The 15192-nt window shown below is 39.3% G+C and overlaps 1 protein-coding gene and 1 pseudogene across 18 annotated transcripts in view; one reads left to right on the top strand and one right to left on the bottom strand.

The window, feature by feature from the left end:
- The window catches only part of Gcnt1 (glucosaminyl (N-acetyl) transferase 1), a 33364-nt gene extending 18684 nt beyond the window's left edge, over positions 1-14680 (top strand). For 5 of the 18 annotated variants that reach the window (XM_005324115.5, XM_078047468.1, XM_078047473.1 and 2 more), the window contains 2 exons: positions 11432-11582; positions 12825-14680. In XM_005324115.5, coding sequence (XP_005324172.2) covers positions 12964-14250 — 1287 coding nt within the window. In that variant the 5' untranslated portion in view covers positions 11432-11582; positions 12825-12963 and the 3' untranslated portion in view covers positions 14251-14680. Of the gene's footprint in view, positions 1-9862; positions 9934-11431; positions 11583-12824 lie in introns of all 18 variants that reach the window. The other 13 variants (XM_078047462.1, XM_078047461.1, XM_078047459.1 and 10 more) reach the window with 5 other exon arrangements.
- On the bottom strand, positions 6531-8049 carry LOC101969759 (elongation factor 1-alpha 1 pseudogene; annotated as a pseudogene).
- Positions 14681-15192: the final 512 nt, after the last annotated feature.

The following is a 15192-nucleotide window of genomic DNA, read 5'->3' as shown; positions in this document are numbered from 1 at the left end:
GCCAGTCTCAGCAACTTAGCTAGGCCCTAAGCAACTTAGCAATACCCTGTCTCAAAATAAAAAGCAAAAAGGGGGTTGGAGATGTGGTTCCGTGGTTAGGCACCCCTGGGTTCAATCCCTGGTACCAAAAAGCAAAAAAAAAGGTCCTGGGGGTGCAGTTTGATGGTAAAACATCCCTGGTTTCCATCTTCAGTACCACACACACACACACAAAAAAAAAAAAACCAAAAAAAAAAAAACACAAAAAAAAAACCCTTGGGGTTAAAACTGTGTCACTAGGAAATTCAGAGGCATATAGTCTGATCATGGTGTGGTGTAGCCATCCCACCCTATTCTGCACCAGCCAAGATAGAAACTCTGTACCTACTAGTTAGCATTCACCCCTCCCTGGCCTACTCTGTCCTACTTTCTGTCTGTATGAACTTTGCTACTCTGAGTGCCTCCCATAAGTGGAGTCACACAGAGTCTGTTTGTTTGTGCCTGGCTTGTTTCAGTGAGCATGTTGCCTTCAGAGTTTCTCGTGTGGCAGCATATATTCGAATGACATTTCTTTTTAAGATGTGAATACTACCTATTGGATGGGTAGCTCTCATTTTGTGTATTACTTCCTTTTCCTTGCTGTTAACATGATTTCTTTATTCTGATATTTCCGTACAATCATGAACATGTTGCTTTGACTTTCAAGGGTATATATGAAATCTGTGTGTAAATCAAATGTATTTCTAACACCATCATGTAGAATCCTTTTTTAAATGAGCATGAAATGGTGTTTCCATATTTCTTCACTTCCATTTTTGTCTTAGTACCAAGCTGGAGCTGATGTCTTTAAGCTCCACTGCTTTGGCCATGGTTCCACTGTGGTGGCCACACTTGATGGAGCACAGAGGTGGCCTTGGGAAGAGAGCTCTTTAGCAAGATCACTCGTGCCCAGCCTGACCCTGCCAGTGTGCTCACTCCATCCTCTTCCTTTTTCTTTCTTGACTCTATTATATTGTCTCTGGGTTTGTGGGAAAGGATTAACCCAAGCCAGTGTTTCCTTCACCCTTTCTAGCTGACATTTGAGGTTTAAAGAGAGATCTAGATGGAGGGCATAGGCCTTTAGTCTCTGTGTGTGTGAGCGTACACACACATGTGGGCACAGACATGTAGGTATATGTGTGAGTGGCTGTTTATCATCACTCTACAAGAATTCACCACAGTGAGAAACAGACTTAGTGACACAGTGAAGTGGGAAAGGGGGACCTTAGGGTTACAAAACACGAGTGGCAAAGTGCTATCATCTCTGACCTTCCTCTTTCTAAACTGATCTTATTCTACATTACCATCTCTGTTTCCTTTCCAGCTTCCTTTGCTTTAGGTTTCTATTTCCTGAATAAGAATATAAAAAGTAGGGAACACATTTCTTTCTGGTGTCTAAACCCCACCCATTTGAAAGATTCAGGTCACTTGTAACCAAGGAAGCCTTTTTGAAACTTTTTTTTTTCCTTCCTCCTAATGAACTTTCTACTTCATGACATAGAGAGGGGGTAGTTCATCTTTCCTACAAAGTGTGTAGGCAGAAAGGGAAGGTTTCTTTCTCCCAGGCTTTCATGTATCTTTGGAACAATGAGAAAAAAGAGGAAAGATACTATTTCCATTAAGCGAAATGAATGCTCTATAAGTAACATTTTGTTTCAAAGTAGTATAAAGAGCAAATGAAAAAGAATTCTATAGAACTTTTCTATGACATCAAACTCAGGGGAAATCAGTTTTTCTATAGGTGACTATAGAAACCAAATTTTACTTTATTTCATCTAACATAAAATTAGGAAGAGAGCATTGAACATTTCATTAATTATACTTCTGTATTTTCATTTCTATATTTTCAAATTGTATATAATTATAAAACATTGTATATTGTGTGTATAGGTGTGTGCCACAAAAATACAATGAGTCACATCATATATATGTGATTAAACAGTAAAACGAATTGTAAAAAGAAAAATTCTGGTATTTGTTCTATTTATTAAGACTCAAGTGTGGCACATGCCTATAATCCCAGCAGCTCCAAAGGCTAAGTCAGGAGGATCATGAGGTCAAAGCCAGCCTCAGCAAAAAGCAAGGTGCTAAGCAACTCAGTAAGACCCTGTCTAAATAAAATACGAAATAGGGCTGGGGATGAGGCTCAGTGGTCAAGTGTCCCTCAGTTCAATCTCTGGCTACCCCCCACCCCCAAAGCCTTTGGTTTCTCAAGCCCTAATTGGCATGTGGCAATGCAGAGGGCCAGGTGAAAGTATATAAAACCTGGGTTGCATTTTAGGAAAGGAACCCTGAGCTAAGGGAGAGCAACTCTTTTAAAGTAGGTTGTTTGCATGCTATTCTTTGCTCCAGGCAACATTGTCTTTCTCTCTCTCTACTTTTTTTTTTTTTTTTTTAAAGTGGGCCTGTAGATCAAACCCAGTACATCCTTCATGCTAGGATAAGCAATCCACCACTGTGCAATATTCAGCCCCGCATTGTGAGAAGAAACTATTTGTAACCTAGATTCTAAATAACCAGCTAGGCTATTGGTCAAATATGATGTAGAAAAAGGCATTTTTATAAAAAGTCATAAGAAATCTTTCTCAGCAGATTAACTGGAAGACTATGCCACCAGAAGGTAAAGCCCACCAAAACTGTGATAGCAATAAAAACAACAGCATCATCATTTTGGAATGCTTAATGTCTCCAGAAACTCTCCCACGTGATTTACATATATTAGCATAAGGAATCTCTATGAGCACCCTACACAGAATATGTTGTCTTCCAGATGAGGAACCGAGGCATAAAGAAGTTACATAGTTTTCCCATGGTCATGTAGCTAAGTGAGCAGAAGATTTATGATTCAAACCCATGTAATCTGATTCCCCAAATTTATGCTATGTTGCTTATCAAGAAAGAACCTCAATTAGAACAAATTTTAAAATAAATAAATAAAAATTTAAAAAAGAACCTCAGAGAAGCTGAGTGACAGGCATCAGAGACAACCTTCCAAACAGGTCAAGAATGTGAGGGGCCTAGAGGCCAGATACCCTGAGATCAAATAAAGCTACTGAGTTGCCAATGTTAAGAAAGAAGAACTCCACACTGAATGGCAAGGCCTCGTCTTCAGTCTCATCTTCAGTCTCATCTTCTTCCTGCTCCTTTTCTTGACCTGCTTCAGGTGATATTGAGGGCTCTTTCCCTCGCTTGAGTCAGTATCCTAAGACTGAATGGCTTTGGCCTCAAACACAGTAGTTGGTATTTTGCTTCATTCACAGTAGCCTCTGGTTTACAGAACAATAGTCCTTGGGGGCGGGTGAAATACAACCCAGAGTATTCACTGGGACTAGAAGCCAACTGAACAAACCTAGACCATGCTTCCTGTTACAGAGGCAATAGGGTGTGGACTCTGATTAGCCACCAGCTCTTTGTGCATGCCCATCCAGATGCAGAGATATGTGTGTATATCTTTCTAGGTATGTGTGTATGTGCAAGTGTAGTTTTTTTGGTGAAAGAGTATTTCTACTGTTTTCAAAAAAATGGTACAGTAGGTAGAATTTTGCTATATTAATTTATAATTAGAAATATACTGTTCTTACTCTTATTTTACTTTTCCTTTGATTATTAACAAAGGGATTAAGGAAAATGTAGCCTGAACCACATGTAGCTCATTTCTTTAAACTTTTTAAAACTTTTTCATTTTCTTCTCTATATAGTGGTGTTTTCCAAATTAACTTACTAATTTAGTAAGTTTATGGTACTGGGATGGATATGAGTTGTTAACATCTGGTTCATTTTGAAATACAGAAGTATATGCTAGTCATATCTAATCGATTTTGTTTTAAAATGTCACTATAGCTTTTCTTTTTTTATGTTGTAGGTCTTCTCGTGTTTCTTGCTTATTTCAAGCTGGAATCTAGATCTGATAATTAGTGGTTTGGAAACTTTGTACATGCATCTGCTCATGCAGTTATCACTGTGAAAATAGTTTTGCACTAGGTTATGACCTTTACCCCTACTTTATTCTCCCATCTGAATCTTACTACCTTGAGTTGTTGCACACAAAGAGCATTTGGTGGTGGAATAAATTTCAAAAAGGACCCTTTAACTTGCAGCAGCAAAGTAATCTAAAACATGGTGCTACAGCTAACTATATGGTGCTGGGCACTCTAACCCTTTCCAACCCATCATTCCTGCTGTTCCATTGCTCCTAATCTGTTTTATTAAAAAAATCTCTCTCTCTCTCTCTCTCTCTCTCTCTCTCTCTCTCTCTCTCTCTCTCTCTCTCCCCCTCTCTCTCTCTCCCTCTCCCTCTCCCTCTCCCCCCCCCCCTCTCCTGGCCCTAGGGATGAAAACCAGGATCTTGAACATAGTTTTCTCAAATTTAGATTGATAGTTTTTACATTATTAAAACCTTGATGTTCTTAGCTAAACCATGGGGTACATTGTAATTGCTTCCCCCCCCCCATTATTGCATGACTCTGCTTTCCTTTGGAGTCCAAAATTATCTTCAAATTATCTTTCTGGTCCAAAGTTATTGCTTCATTTGCTTTGTTTTCAAGGTAGTTTATTACAAATTCAACCCTAAAATTCTGCCCATTTTTAAAATCAGGTTTCGGCATGTTGATTTCCTTCAGTTATATCCCATTAGTTTTATCTTCTTGAGGGCATCACTCCTAGAGCTTCTGGACCTGCTCTGGTCTGCTGTGGTTCTCCTTGGTTTCTTATGTGTTCAGCCTAGAATGTCCCTTTCCTGTAGTCCTGGGGGTTCCCTTTTCTTTCTTGGTGTGCTAGATCCATTTTTTGATTCTTACTATGACTTCCCCATTCTTGGTTAATGCTTAAGGGTTTTTGTTGGTGGTAGGGTGGTATTTATGTTTTACTTTATTTTCAGTGCTGGGGATCATACCTGGAGTCCTGCACATGTTAAACAAGCGCTCTACCTCTGAGCTACATCTTCCTCATCCCAATGATGGGGCATGTTCTCTAGTAGCTTGCTGGGAAAAGGTGCATAAGGACATTTTGAGACTTTGCCAGCCAGCAAATGTTTTTATTTTACACTTATATTGATTGGCAGCTCATCCGATTATAAGAATTCTGAGCTGGAATTTGGTTTTCATGAGCACTTTGAAGGAGTTGCTCTGTTGTCTTTTGTTTTTTTGTAGTTGGATTTGTAAGGTATGAAGACAGACATTCTGCCTCTGAGTTTATTTTATGTGGCTTAGTTTGATCCACTCTCTGGAAGCTTGTGTGATAGTCTTTTTTTCCCAGTATTCTGATATTTCATGACCGATTAAATCAATGTATCTTGGTATGGGTCTAATTTTATCCATTGTACTGGGACTTCAGGGGATTTTGCAATTCCTTCATTTTTGGAAGTATTCTCAAATTATTTAATCAATGGTTTCCACCCCTGCTTTTGTGTGTGAGTGTGTGTGTGTATGTGTGTGTGTGTGTGTGTGTGTGTGTGTGTGTGTGTGTGTGTATGATACTACCAGGCATGGAACCCAAGAAGCCTCTACCACTGAACTACATGTACACTCCTTTTTCATTTTTTATTTTTAGACATATCTCACTAAACTGATCAAAAATTTGCAATCCTCCTGCCTCAGCCTCCTGAGTGACTAGGATCGTGGTGTGTGCCACCATACCCAGCTATCTATTTATTTTTATTGAAAGCAGTATCTGACTATATTATGAATAGTTTTCTTCTCTCCAAACAGCCCACTTCCTTTGAACTTTAAGGTACTCCCAGGGTAAACAACACAGTTATTTTTTTTCTCTTGGCTTAGTTGGATTTCCCAGTAAATGAAACTCCTTCCTTGGCTTGACACGTTTCTGAGAACTGAGAGGGGCAGACTGGTTAGGAATGGGGAAGATGTTATGCCTGTGATCCTGTTTGCTGGATGGAAACCCTAACTTCCCTGGTGCCTGGGGACCTCTGCCAGGCTTGAGGTGGAGACCCACCTGCGCTGTAAACAGCTGCCAAGCCTTCCTTCAGAGCTGCAGGGTCTCTGGTTCCTGAACCCTTTGAAGATCCTGTAGTGTAATTAGAGCTGGTTCCTCCAGTCAGGCAGGGATTCATGGGTCTGCTTAACCAGTTATTTCTCACCTTTTACTTCTCCAATTCTGTTTGCTGCCTCCTCTCTCTCCCCCCAGGGTCATTGCCTGCCTTCACATTCCATCAAGTACTCAAAAGCACCCTTTCCTTGACCCAGAAGTTGTTAGTTTTGTGTTCAAACACTTGTAGCGACTCTGTGGTCACCAGAGGAGCACTCGATGTTTTCTTTATGGTCCTCTTCCTTGACCTACTCTCCTAGTTATTAGAAGTATAAAAGAACAGAGTCTGTTTTCTTATTTTTAGAACTTAGTATCCTTTTTTTTTTTTCCTCATTAAACTTTGTTTTAATGGGTCTCAAAATTCTGTGACAGATTTTTGGTGAAGTTGTTTCCATTAAAAAAAGTACTGATTTTAAAAACTAATAACTTAAAACTGCCACACCCAAAAAACCAAAATGGTCCACAAAACATTTTCCTTTCCTTCTGAAGGTTTTACGATGCATTGTTATCATTAACCAGTCTTTTACTATTAAACTTAAATGGCCAATTGAGACAAACAGTTCTGAGACCGTTCTTCCACCACTGATTAAGACTGGGGTGGCAGGTATTAGGGGTAATATTCATTTAGCCTTCTGAGCTTTCTGGGCAGACTTGGAGACCTTGCCAGCTCCAGCAACCTTCTTGTCCACTGCTTTGACGACACCCACAGCAACTGTCTGCCTCATATCACGAACAGCAAAACGACCCAGAGGAGGATAGTCAGAGAAGCTCTCAACACACATGGGCTTTCCTGGAACCATGTCAACGATGGCAGCATCACCAGATTTCAAGAATTTAGGGCCATCTTCCAGCTTCTTACTAGAACGGCGATCAATCAATGTGAGCTGTGTGACAATCCAGTACAGGAGCATAGCCAGCACTGATTTGGCCTGGATGGTTCAGGATAATCACCTGAGCAGTGAAACCAGCTGCTTCCATTGGTGGGTCATTTTTGCTGTCACCAGCAACATTGCCACGGCCAACATCTTTGACAGACACGTTCTTGACATTGAAGCCCACGTTGTCTCCAGGAAGAGCTTCACTCAGAGCTTCGTGGTGCATTTCAACAGACTTTACATCAGTTGTGACATTGACTGGAGCAAAGGTGACCACCATGCCAGGCTTGAGAACACCAGTCTCCACTCGGCCCACAGGGACAGTACCAATACCACCAATTTTGTAGACATCCTGGAGGGGCAGACACAAAGGCTTGTCAGTTGGACGAGTTGGTGGCAGGATGCAATCTAAAGCTTCAAGCAATGTGGTTCCATTGGCACTGCCATCTTTACGGGTGACTTTCCATCCCTTGAACCAAGGCATATAAGCACTTGGCTCCAACATGTTGTCACCATTCCAATTTTCTTAATGTAGGTGCTGACTTCCTTGACGATTTCCTCATGTCTCTTCTGACTGTAGGGTGGCTCAGTGGAATCCATTTTGTTAACACCAACGATTAGTTGTTTCACACCCAGTGTGTAGGCCAGAAGGGCATGCTCACGGGTCTGCCCATTCTTGGAGATACCAGCTTCAAATTCACCAACACCAGCAGCAACAATCAGGACAGCACAGTCCGCCTGAGATATGCCTGTAATCATGTTTTTGATAAAGTCTCTGTGATAGTCACATAATACTTGCTGGTCTCAAATTTCCACAGGGAGATGTCAATGGTGATACCACGTTCACGTTCAGCTTTCGGTTTATCCAAGACCCAGGCATACTTGAAGGAGCCCTTTCCCATCTCAGCAGCTTCCTTCTCAAATTTTTCAATGGTTCTTTTGTCGATCCCACCACATTTGTAGATCAGATGGCCAGTAGTGGTAGACTTGCCCGAATCTACATGTCCAATGACAACGATGTTGATGTGAGTCTTTTCCTTTCCCATTTTGGCTTTGATTTAGCGGTGGTTTTCACGACACCTGTGTTCTGGTGGCAAACCCGTTGCGAAAAAAGCAAACTTAGTATCCTTATACTTTCTCGTTTTAGTTTTTTAAAGTCATAGATGAAAGGTCATTGCTTGTAGGTGCCAACATTTCTTTGCATGGGGAATTATTTTGTTCCATTCCTTCCTAGGTAGTGTTTGCTAGTTAAACTAAAAATTTTTGGATGACTAAAGGTGCATTAAAATACTATATAGCATGTGCAAGTTTTATTTCTCTTGAAACTTCTTTTCATCCTGGAATCCTTTCTATGTGAAATTGTGTTTTACCATTTCTTAGCCAATTTTTATGTGGGCAAATGTTCTAGGTGTTGAAAGTATGTTAGTGGTTAATTAAAATTTCTTTTAATGATTTCCCTTCTGAATTTACCATGGTGGTAAATATATAAAATCAAAACATCTCTCATTAGATTGTGTGTTTGTCCTTTAAGTCAAATAGGAAAAGAAAATTGTTACAAAGAAATTAACTTTTGTACTGTTGTATGTTTTACTTACTTATATACCTCTACTGCTGCTTTTTATTTCTTCCTGTGGATTTGAGTTACCATCCAGCATCTTTTAATTTCAGTTTAAAGGACTCCATTTAGTACTTTTAGGAGGGTATTAGTGTTGGTGAATTCTCTTAGTTTTGTCTATTTAGGAGTGTATTACTTTCTAATTTTTTTGAATGATTTTGCTAATTATAGAATTTACAATTGATAATCTTTTTCTTTCTGCATATTGAATATAACATCCACTACTTCTGGTACCCATTGTTTTTTATTTGAAGTTGTTAGTGATTTTTCAGGACCCATGGAATAATCATTTTATATTTTCAAGATTCTTTGTTTTTTAACAGTTTGATTATGAAGAGCCTACGTAAAGGTGTTTTTGAGATTGTACTCTTTGGATCTCATTGAACTAGGATTTGTGATTTTATTTATTTTTTTATTTTTTGAAGTACTAAGGATTGAACCCAGGGGCATTCTATGTCTCCAGCCCCTTTGCTTTAATTTTTTATTCTGAGATGGTCTAGATAAGTTGCTGTAGCTTGGTCATCTTGTCTCAGCCTCCAAATTTCTGGAATTGCAGGTGTACACCACCACGCCCAGCTGCAAATTAGTTTTTATTTGGTTTTAGTAGACTATTTTTTTCAGCAGTTTAGGTGTACTGAAAAATTTCATAGAAAGGACAGAGTTCCTACATACCCCCTCACTCTGTTTCCCCTATTATTAGCATCTTGCATTAGTATGGTATGTTTGTTAGAATTGAATCTGTATTTCTACTTTTAAAAAAAAAAGTAGAAATACAGTGCTGGGGATTGAGTCCAGGAATTTGCATAGGCTAGGAAAGCATTCTGAGTTGCACCCTCAGGCTCCTTTGTGCATTATTATCAGTGTGTGTGTGTGTGTGTGTGTGTGTATTGTGGGGATTAGAGGTATGGCCTTGTACATGCTAGGCAAGTGCTTTACCACTGAGCTATATACCCAGCCCTAATCACTTAACTATTGATAATTCTCATTGATAATTCACTCTGTGTTTTATTCTGTGGGTTTTGACAGATGTGTAACATCAGTTAGCCACCATTTCAGTATCATACAGAATAGCTTCATTGCCCTAAAAACTGAACTGTGCCCTACCTATTAATCACTTCCTCCTTTCCCCTCCAAAACTGTGACAGACACAGATCTTGTTAATGTCTCTGCAGTGTTGACTTTTCCAGAATGTCATATGATTGAAATCATAGAGTATGTAATCTTTTCAGACTGGCTTCTTTCACTTAGCAACATGTATTCAAAGTTTCTCATATCTTTTGTGGCTAAATAGCTCATTTCCTTTTATCATTAGGTGGATGTATCCCAAATTGTTTATTCATTCACCTCTTGAAGGATATCTTGGTTACTTCAAAAATTTGGCAAGTATGAACAAAGTTGCTATAAACATGCCTATGTAGGTTTGTGTGTACATATCCATTTATAACTCATCTTGGGTAAGTACCAGGACTTTGATTGCTAGATTGAATGGTTAATCTACTCTTAGCTTTGAGACAAACTGCCAAACTGCCTGCCAAACCAGCTATACCATTTTGCATATGTGGACTTCTTCAAGCTATTTGGATGTACAGATGAGTATTTTTAAAGTCAGATTTGGAAAGTTTTTAGTCATTATTCAGATATTCTTTCTGTCCCTGCCCCTCTTCCCTCTTCTCTGCTCTCCTTCCTGGACTCTAATTGCTATTTGTTGGTCTGCTTGATGGTGTCTCACAGTTCTCTGAGGCATTGTTTACTTTTTTTTTTACTTTTTTTTTTTGTTGTTGTTGTTGCTCCTCAGACTATATATATTCTCAGTTGGCCTGTCTTAAATTTCACTGAATTTTCTTCTGTCATTTCAAACTTGCTGTTGGAACTCCACAGCCAGCTTTTTCAGTCAGTTATTTTAACTGTGCATTTTCAGACTTCTGTTGGCTCTGTTTTGTAAATTCCCTTTACTAAAGTTCTCAGCTGGTTAAATGTCATTCTGAGTCTTTGTTTAGTTAAATCCAGTGCCTGGGCTTCCTTGGGGATTAGTTTTATTGACTATCTCTCCCCTTATATGTGGGTTGAACTTTTGTGAGTTTTTTGTTTTGTTTCTTGCATACCTTGTAATATTTTTGCTGAAACTGGACATTTTATAATAGTTCAATTTTGGCAATCAGACCTCTACTCTTACCCTGCCCAGGACTTGTTGTGTTTGTTTAGTGACTTTTTAGATGAGTTTTTCTATATTTATAGTTTGAGGCCCCTGTAAGACTCTGCTGTAGCTTCATGGTCTGCTAAAGATTGGGCAGGAATTGCTTAGGGGCATATTGTTGTTTCTTGTTTTGATATTTTAGTGATGGAAATCCTTATTTTACCAGAATTGTTTGCTTTCTAATAGTTAAGTTAGTTGGAAGAAAATGAGACAAGCAGCTTATTCAATTACAGGATTGTCATTAATATGCCAGTGAGCATTGGGAAGTTTCACAGTGAGGGTGGGATATGTTGGATTTCCAATCATCTTGAACATTAAACTGTCCCTTGTCACACATTTTGGGAAATGATGCTGGAGCTTCCTTTCAAAATGCTCAGCCTATGGCTGGAGTTGTAACTTAGTGGTAAAGCACTTATTTAGCATGCAAAAGCCCCAGGTTCGATCCCCTAACACTTCGGGCGTTGGGGGGAGATCTAAATGTCAGTATGTTTTCACACCTTTACCAACCACAACCATAGCATTAGCAAAATACAATTATAAAGAAGCAAATTTTAAAAGATAGAAATCTGCCATAATTTTGAGGGGGAAAAAAGTACATCTATACAAAGAGAACCAGCATGCTTTCTTGTGTGCTGCAAGTACACATATAGTTATGTCCCTTCATGCATTTCTCTTTTCATTTCACAGATTTTTAAAAAAGCTTCAAGGGACATATCACCATCACTAGACGCCTGATTCACTGAAGAAAACTGGCAGCATGAGAGGTACTCTGAAGGGGTGCAGGATGTTACCAAGAATCTCAGCACTAAATGATCCATACTTTCCTTAGTTCTCAATGGTAAAAAGTCTGAATACCTTTCTTAACGTTATTCTAAACTAATAATGGTCAACTGTTTATTTTCATTTGTATTATTGATCTTCACGATTGACTTCCTAATGAAATATTTAAAAGTATCAGTGCTAATTCTGCTGTTTAAAACTCATTTCAAATCTCTTTAAATCTAGTATGATCAGAACTAATGGTATTTGATCTTCTTTTTCAGAATAGCACCTATTAGTTATAGAACCAATTGTCAAGTTATAAAGTTGTTTTTAAAAATGAAATAATACTTGAATTTTTTTAAAGCATTTTATATAGTAAAAATTAGAAAGTAGACAAAAGTTCTGTCATATACAGCTCTTGTTTTTCTGAGGGCTTAATAATTATAATTAGTTATACTCAGTTTAGGAAATTCAGGCTGTATCTTCATATAGTGCCTGACGTGGAACTGAGATTAAATGTAGAGTCACCCAAACACAGCCCCAAATCTGGCCTGGTTTTAGCTGAGCCCTTTGGTTCAGTTTGAAAACTCAGTTTACTTTCCCTTCTTTCAAAGATCCTTTGAAGTCCCTATCACTCCTGAACTTCTAAGTGTAGCCCTAATCCGAAATCAGGAAAAAGCCAAGTGGATATCGGATCTCCTCAGATCTTATGGCTGCTGATGCCACGTGGTAGACTTTAATAGATGTCAGGAAGAACTGAAATTAGTGTAACCATTTCAACAAGAGGGTGTGCTAGCTTGTTTGGTGGCATATGCTGGTAATCGAGTGGCTTAGGAGGCTGAGGCAAGAGGATCATGAATTCAAAGCCAGCTTCAGTAACTTAGTGAGGCCCTGTCTCTAAATAAAATATAAAAAAGAGCTGGGGATGTGGCTCAGTGGTTCAATCCCCAGTGCCCCACCCCCCCAGAGAGAGAGAGAGAGAGAGAGAAGGTGTGCTAATTCTTACAATTGGCTTACTTTCAAAAACTTGCCCAGTGTGGACAGTTCAACAGGTAGATCGTCCACTATGTTTTTGCACTTCAGTTACCTGAGAGGTAAAGTGTTTATTGTGGAATATTTTAGAACATTAGGCCTGGGTGGGGTTGTTGGGTTTTTCCTCCTCCAACTTGTGGTTCTAATACTGGAGACTGTGGGTTTCCTGTAAAACTCCCGTTTTGCTGATTAACCCACTTTTGTTTTTGTTTTGTTACAGCCTCATAACAAATAGCACGGTTCTTGAGTTCTATATTTATAAAGATCATTTCTGTTTTTCTTTTAGTGCTGTTGGTCACTTTCAAGATGCCTTTGTACTTCTGATAAACTCTTAAGGCCACGCTGGACAGAAAATCGGAAGGAAGATCATTGGTGCTGGAAGCCTAGAAGATCACTTAGAGGAAAATCTCAGACTGTCATTTGAAATGCTGAGGAATTTATGGCGGAGGAGACTTTTTTCTTGTCCCACTAAATACTATTTTATGATTCTTGTTTTATCCCTAATAACTTTCTCTGTTGTAAGGATTCATCAGAAGGCTGAATTTGTAAGTGTCAGACACCTGGAGCTTATTGGAGATAATCCTAGTAATAATATTAATTGCACCAAAATTTTGCAGGGTGATGCAAATGAAATCCAGAAGGTAAAGCTTGAGATACTAACAGTGAAATTTAGAAAACGTCCTCGTTGGACACCATCTGACTATATAAACATGACCAGTGACTGCCCTTCATTCATTAAGATGCGTAAATATATTATAGAACCTCTTAGTAAAGAAGAGGAAAGCTTCCCAATTGCATACTCCATAGTGGTTCATCACAAAATTGAAATGCTTGACAGGCTCCTGAGGGCCATCTATATGCCTCAGAATTTCTACTGCATTCATGTAGACAAAAAATCAGAGGACTCCTTTATAGCAGCGGTAATGGGCATCGCATCCTGTTTCAGTAACGTCTTTGTGGCCAGTCAGTTGGAGAATGTAGTTTATGCATCCTGGAGTCGGGTTCAGGCCGATCTCAACTGCATGAAGGACCTCTACAGAATGAGTGCCAATTGGAAGTACTTGATCAATCTTTGTGGGTTAGATTTTCCTATTAAAACCAACCTGGAAATTGTCAGGAAGCTCAAGTCGTTCATGGGTGAAAACAACCTGGAAACGGAAAAGATGCCATCTAATAAAGAAGAAAGGTGGAAGAAGCATCATGTGGTCATTAATGGAAAGTTGACTAATACGGGGACTGTCAAAGGGCATCCTCCACTCAAAACACCTTTGTTTTCGGGCAGTGCCTATTTTGTGGTCAGTAGGGAGTACGTGAGGTATGTGCTAGAGAATGAAAACATTCACAAGTTCATGGAGTGGGCACAAGACACGTACAGCCCAGATGAGTATCTCTGGGCCACTATTCAGAGGATCCCTGAGGTCCCAGGCTCACTGTCCTTAAGCCACAAGTATGACTTGTCTGACATGCAGTCCGTTGCCAGGTTTGTCAAGTGGCAGTACTTTGAAGGTGACATTGCCCAGGGTGCACTTTACCCACCCTGCAACGGGGTCCATGTGCGCTCAGTGTGTGTTTTCGGAGCTGGCGACTTGAACTGGATACTACGTAAGCACCACTTTTTTGCCAATAAGTTTGACCTGGACGTCGATCTCTTTGCTGTTCAGTGTTTGGATGAGCATCTGAGGCATAAAGCCCTGGAGATGTTAGAACACTGACCACTGAAGGCAAATTTTAGGAACAATAAGAAAAATACTCAAAACATACCCCCATCTGCTTTCTCTGCCTTGACAATAAGAAGGATTATATGGTGTCCTCTTTGGGGTGAGGATTCTCCTATAGTATCTAGAGTCAACATGAGGGGGGCACTTAAAGTGACTGGGGGCTGGATACGGTGACAAGGCATTGTGGAGGCGAGACCAGAATGGGGCTGGGAGAGAGGCCAATGTAGGAATCAGCCTCAGGGATTGTTAAAGAGCTCAGGGACTTAACAAAATGAGAAGATTTGACTTGTGCCAAAATTATTTTAAGGATTTTAAATATAACAGTTTTCCTGATATGAAGAAATTTATAGCAACAATCAATCAAGAATATAAATTTATCTCGGATATTATATTTGTTGGAATAAAAATTTGATTTTACTTTAAATGATTCTTGTAAACATTTTACTTTCTGCTCTAAAATTATACTATGTGGTGTGTCTATAGTCCATCTTAAATAGGTTTGATTTAACATTATTATTTCTGACTTATTTTTGCTTATAACAATGCACATATATTTTTAAAAGCAAAAAAAAAAAACCCGACAATTTCTATGCATCACTTGGATTATTAAGTTATTCAAGGCATCAGCAGGGTAACAGTGCTGCACCCCTGTCATCCTAGCTACTCAGGAGGCTGATGTAGGAGGATTGCTGGAGCCCAGGAGTTTGGGACCAGCCTGGGCAACATAGTGCGATTGTCAAGGAAGGGAGGAAAGAAGGAAATTCAAGGTTGTTTTGTTGTTGTTTGTTGTGTTTTATCTATTGTTTCTACAAAGAGTAATGCTTAATTTTCCCCAATATTTCTCTCTGTACTCTTCCCTACTAATTTCCCCAGACTCTCTATCAAGCTGTGCAAATTGTTAGAGCCCTTATATTGCTCTCTTAGTTCTCTGATGTG

Source organism: Ictidomys tridecemlineatus, chromosome 4 (assembly GCF_052094955.1).
Source record: "Ictidomys tridecemlineatus isolate mIctTri1 chromosome 4, mIctTri1.hap1, whole genome shotgun sequence".
NCBI lineage: Eukaryota > Metazoa > Chordata > Mammalia > Rodentia > Sciuridae > Ictidomys > Ictidomys tridecemlineatus.
This window is presented reverse-complemented; position numbering and strand designations above follow the sequence as displayed.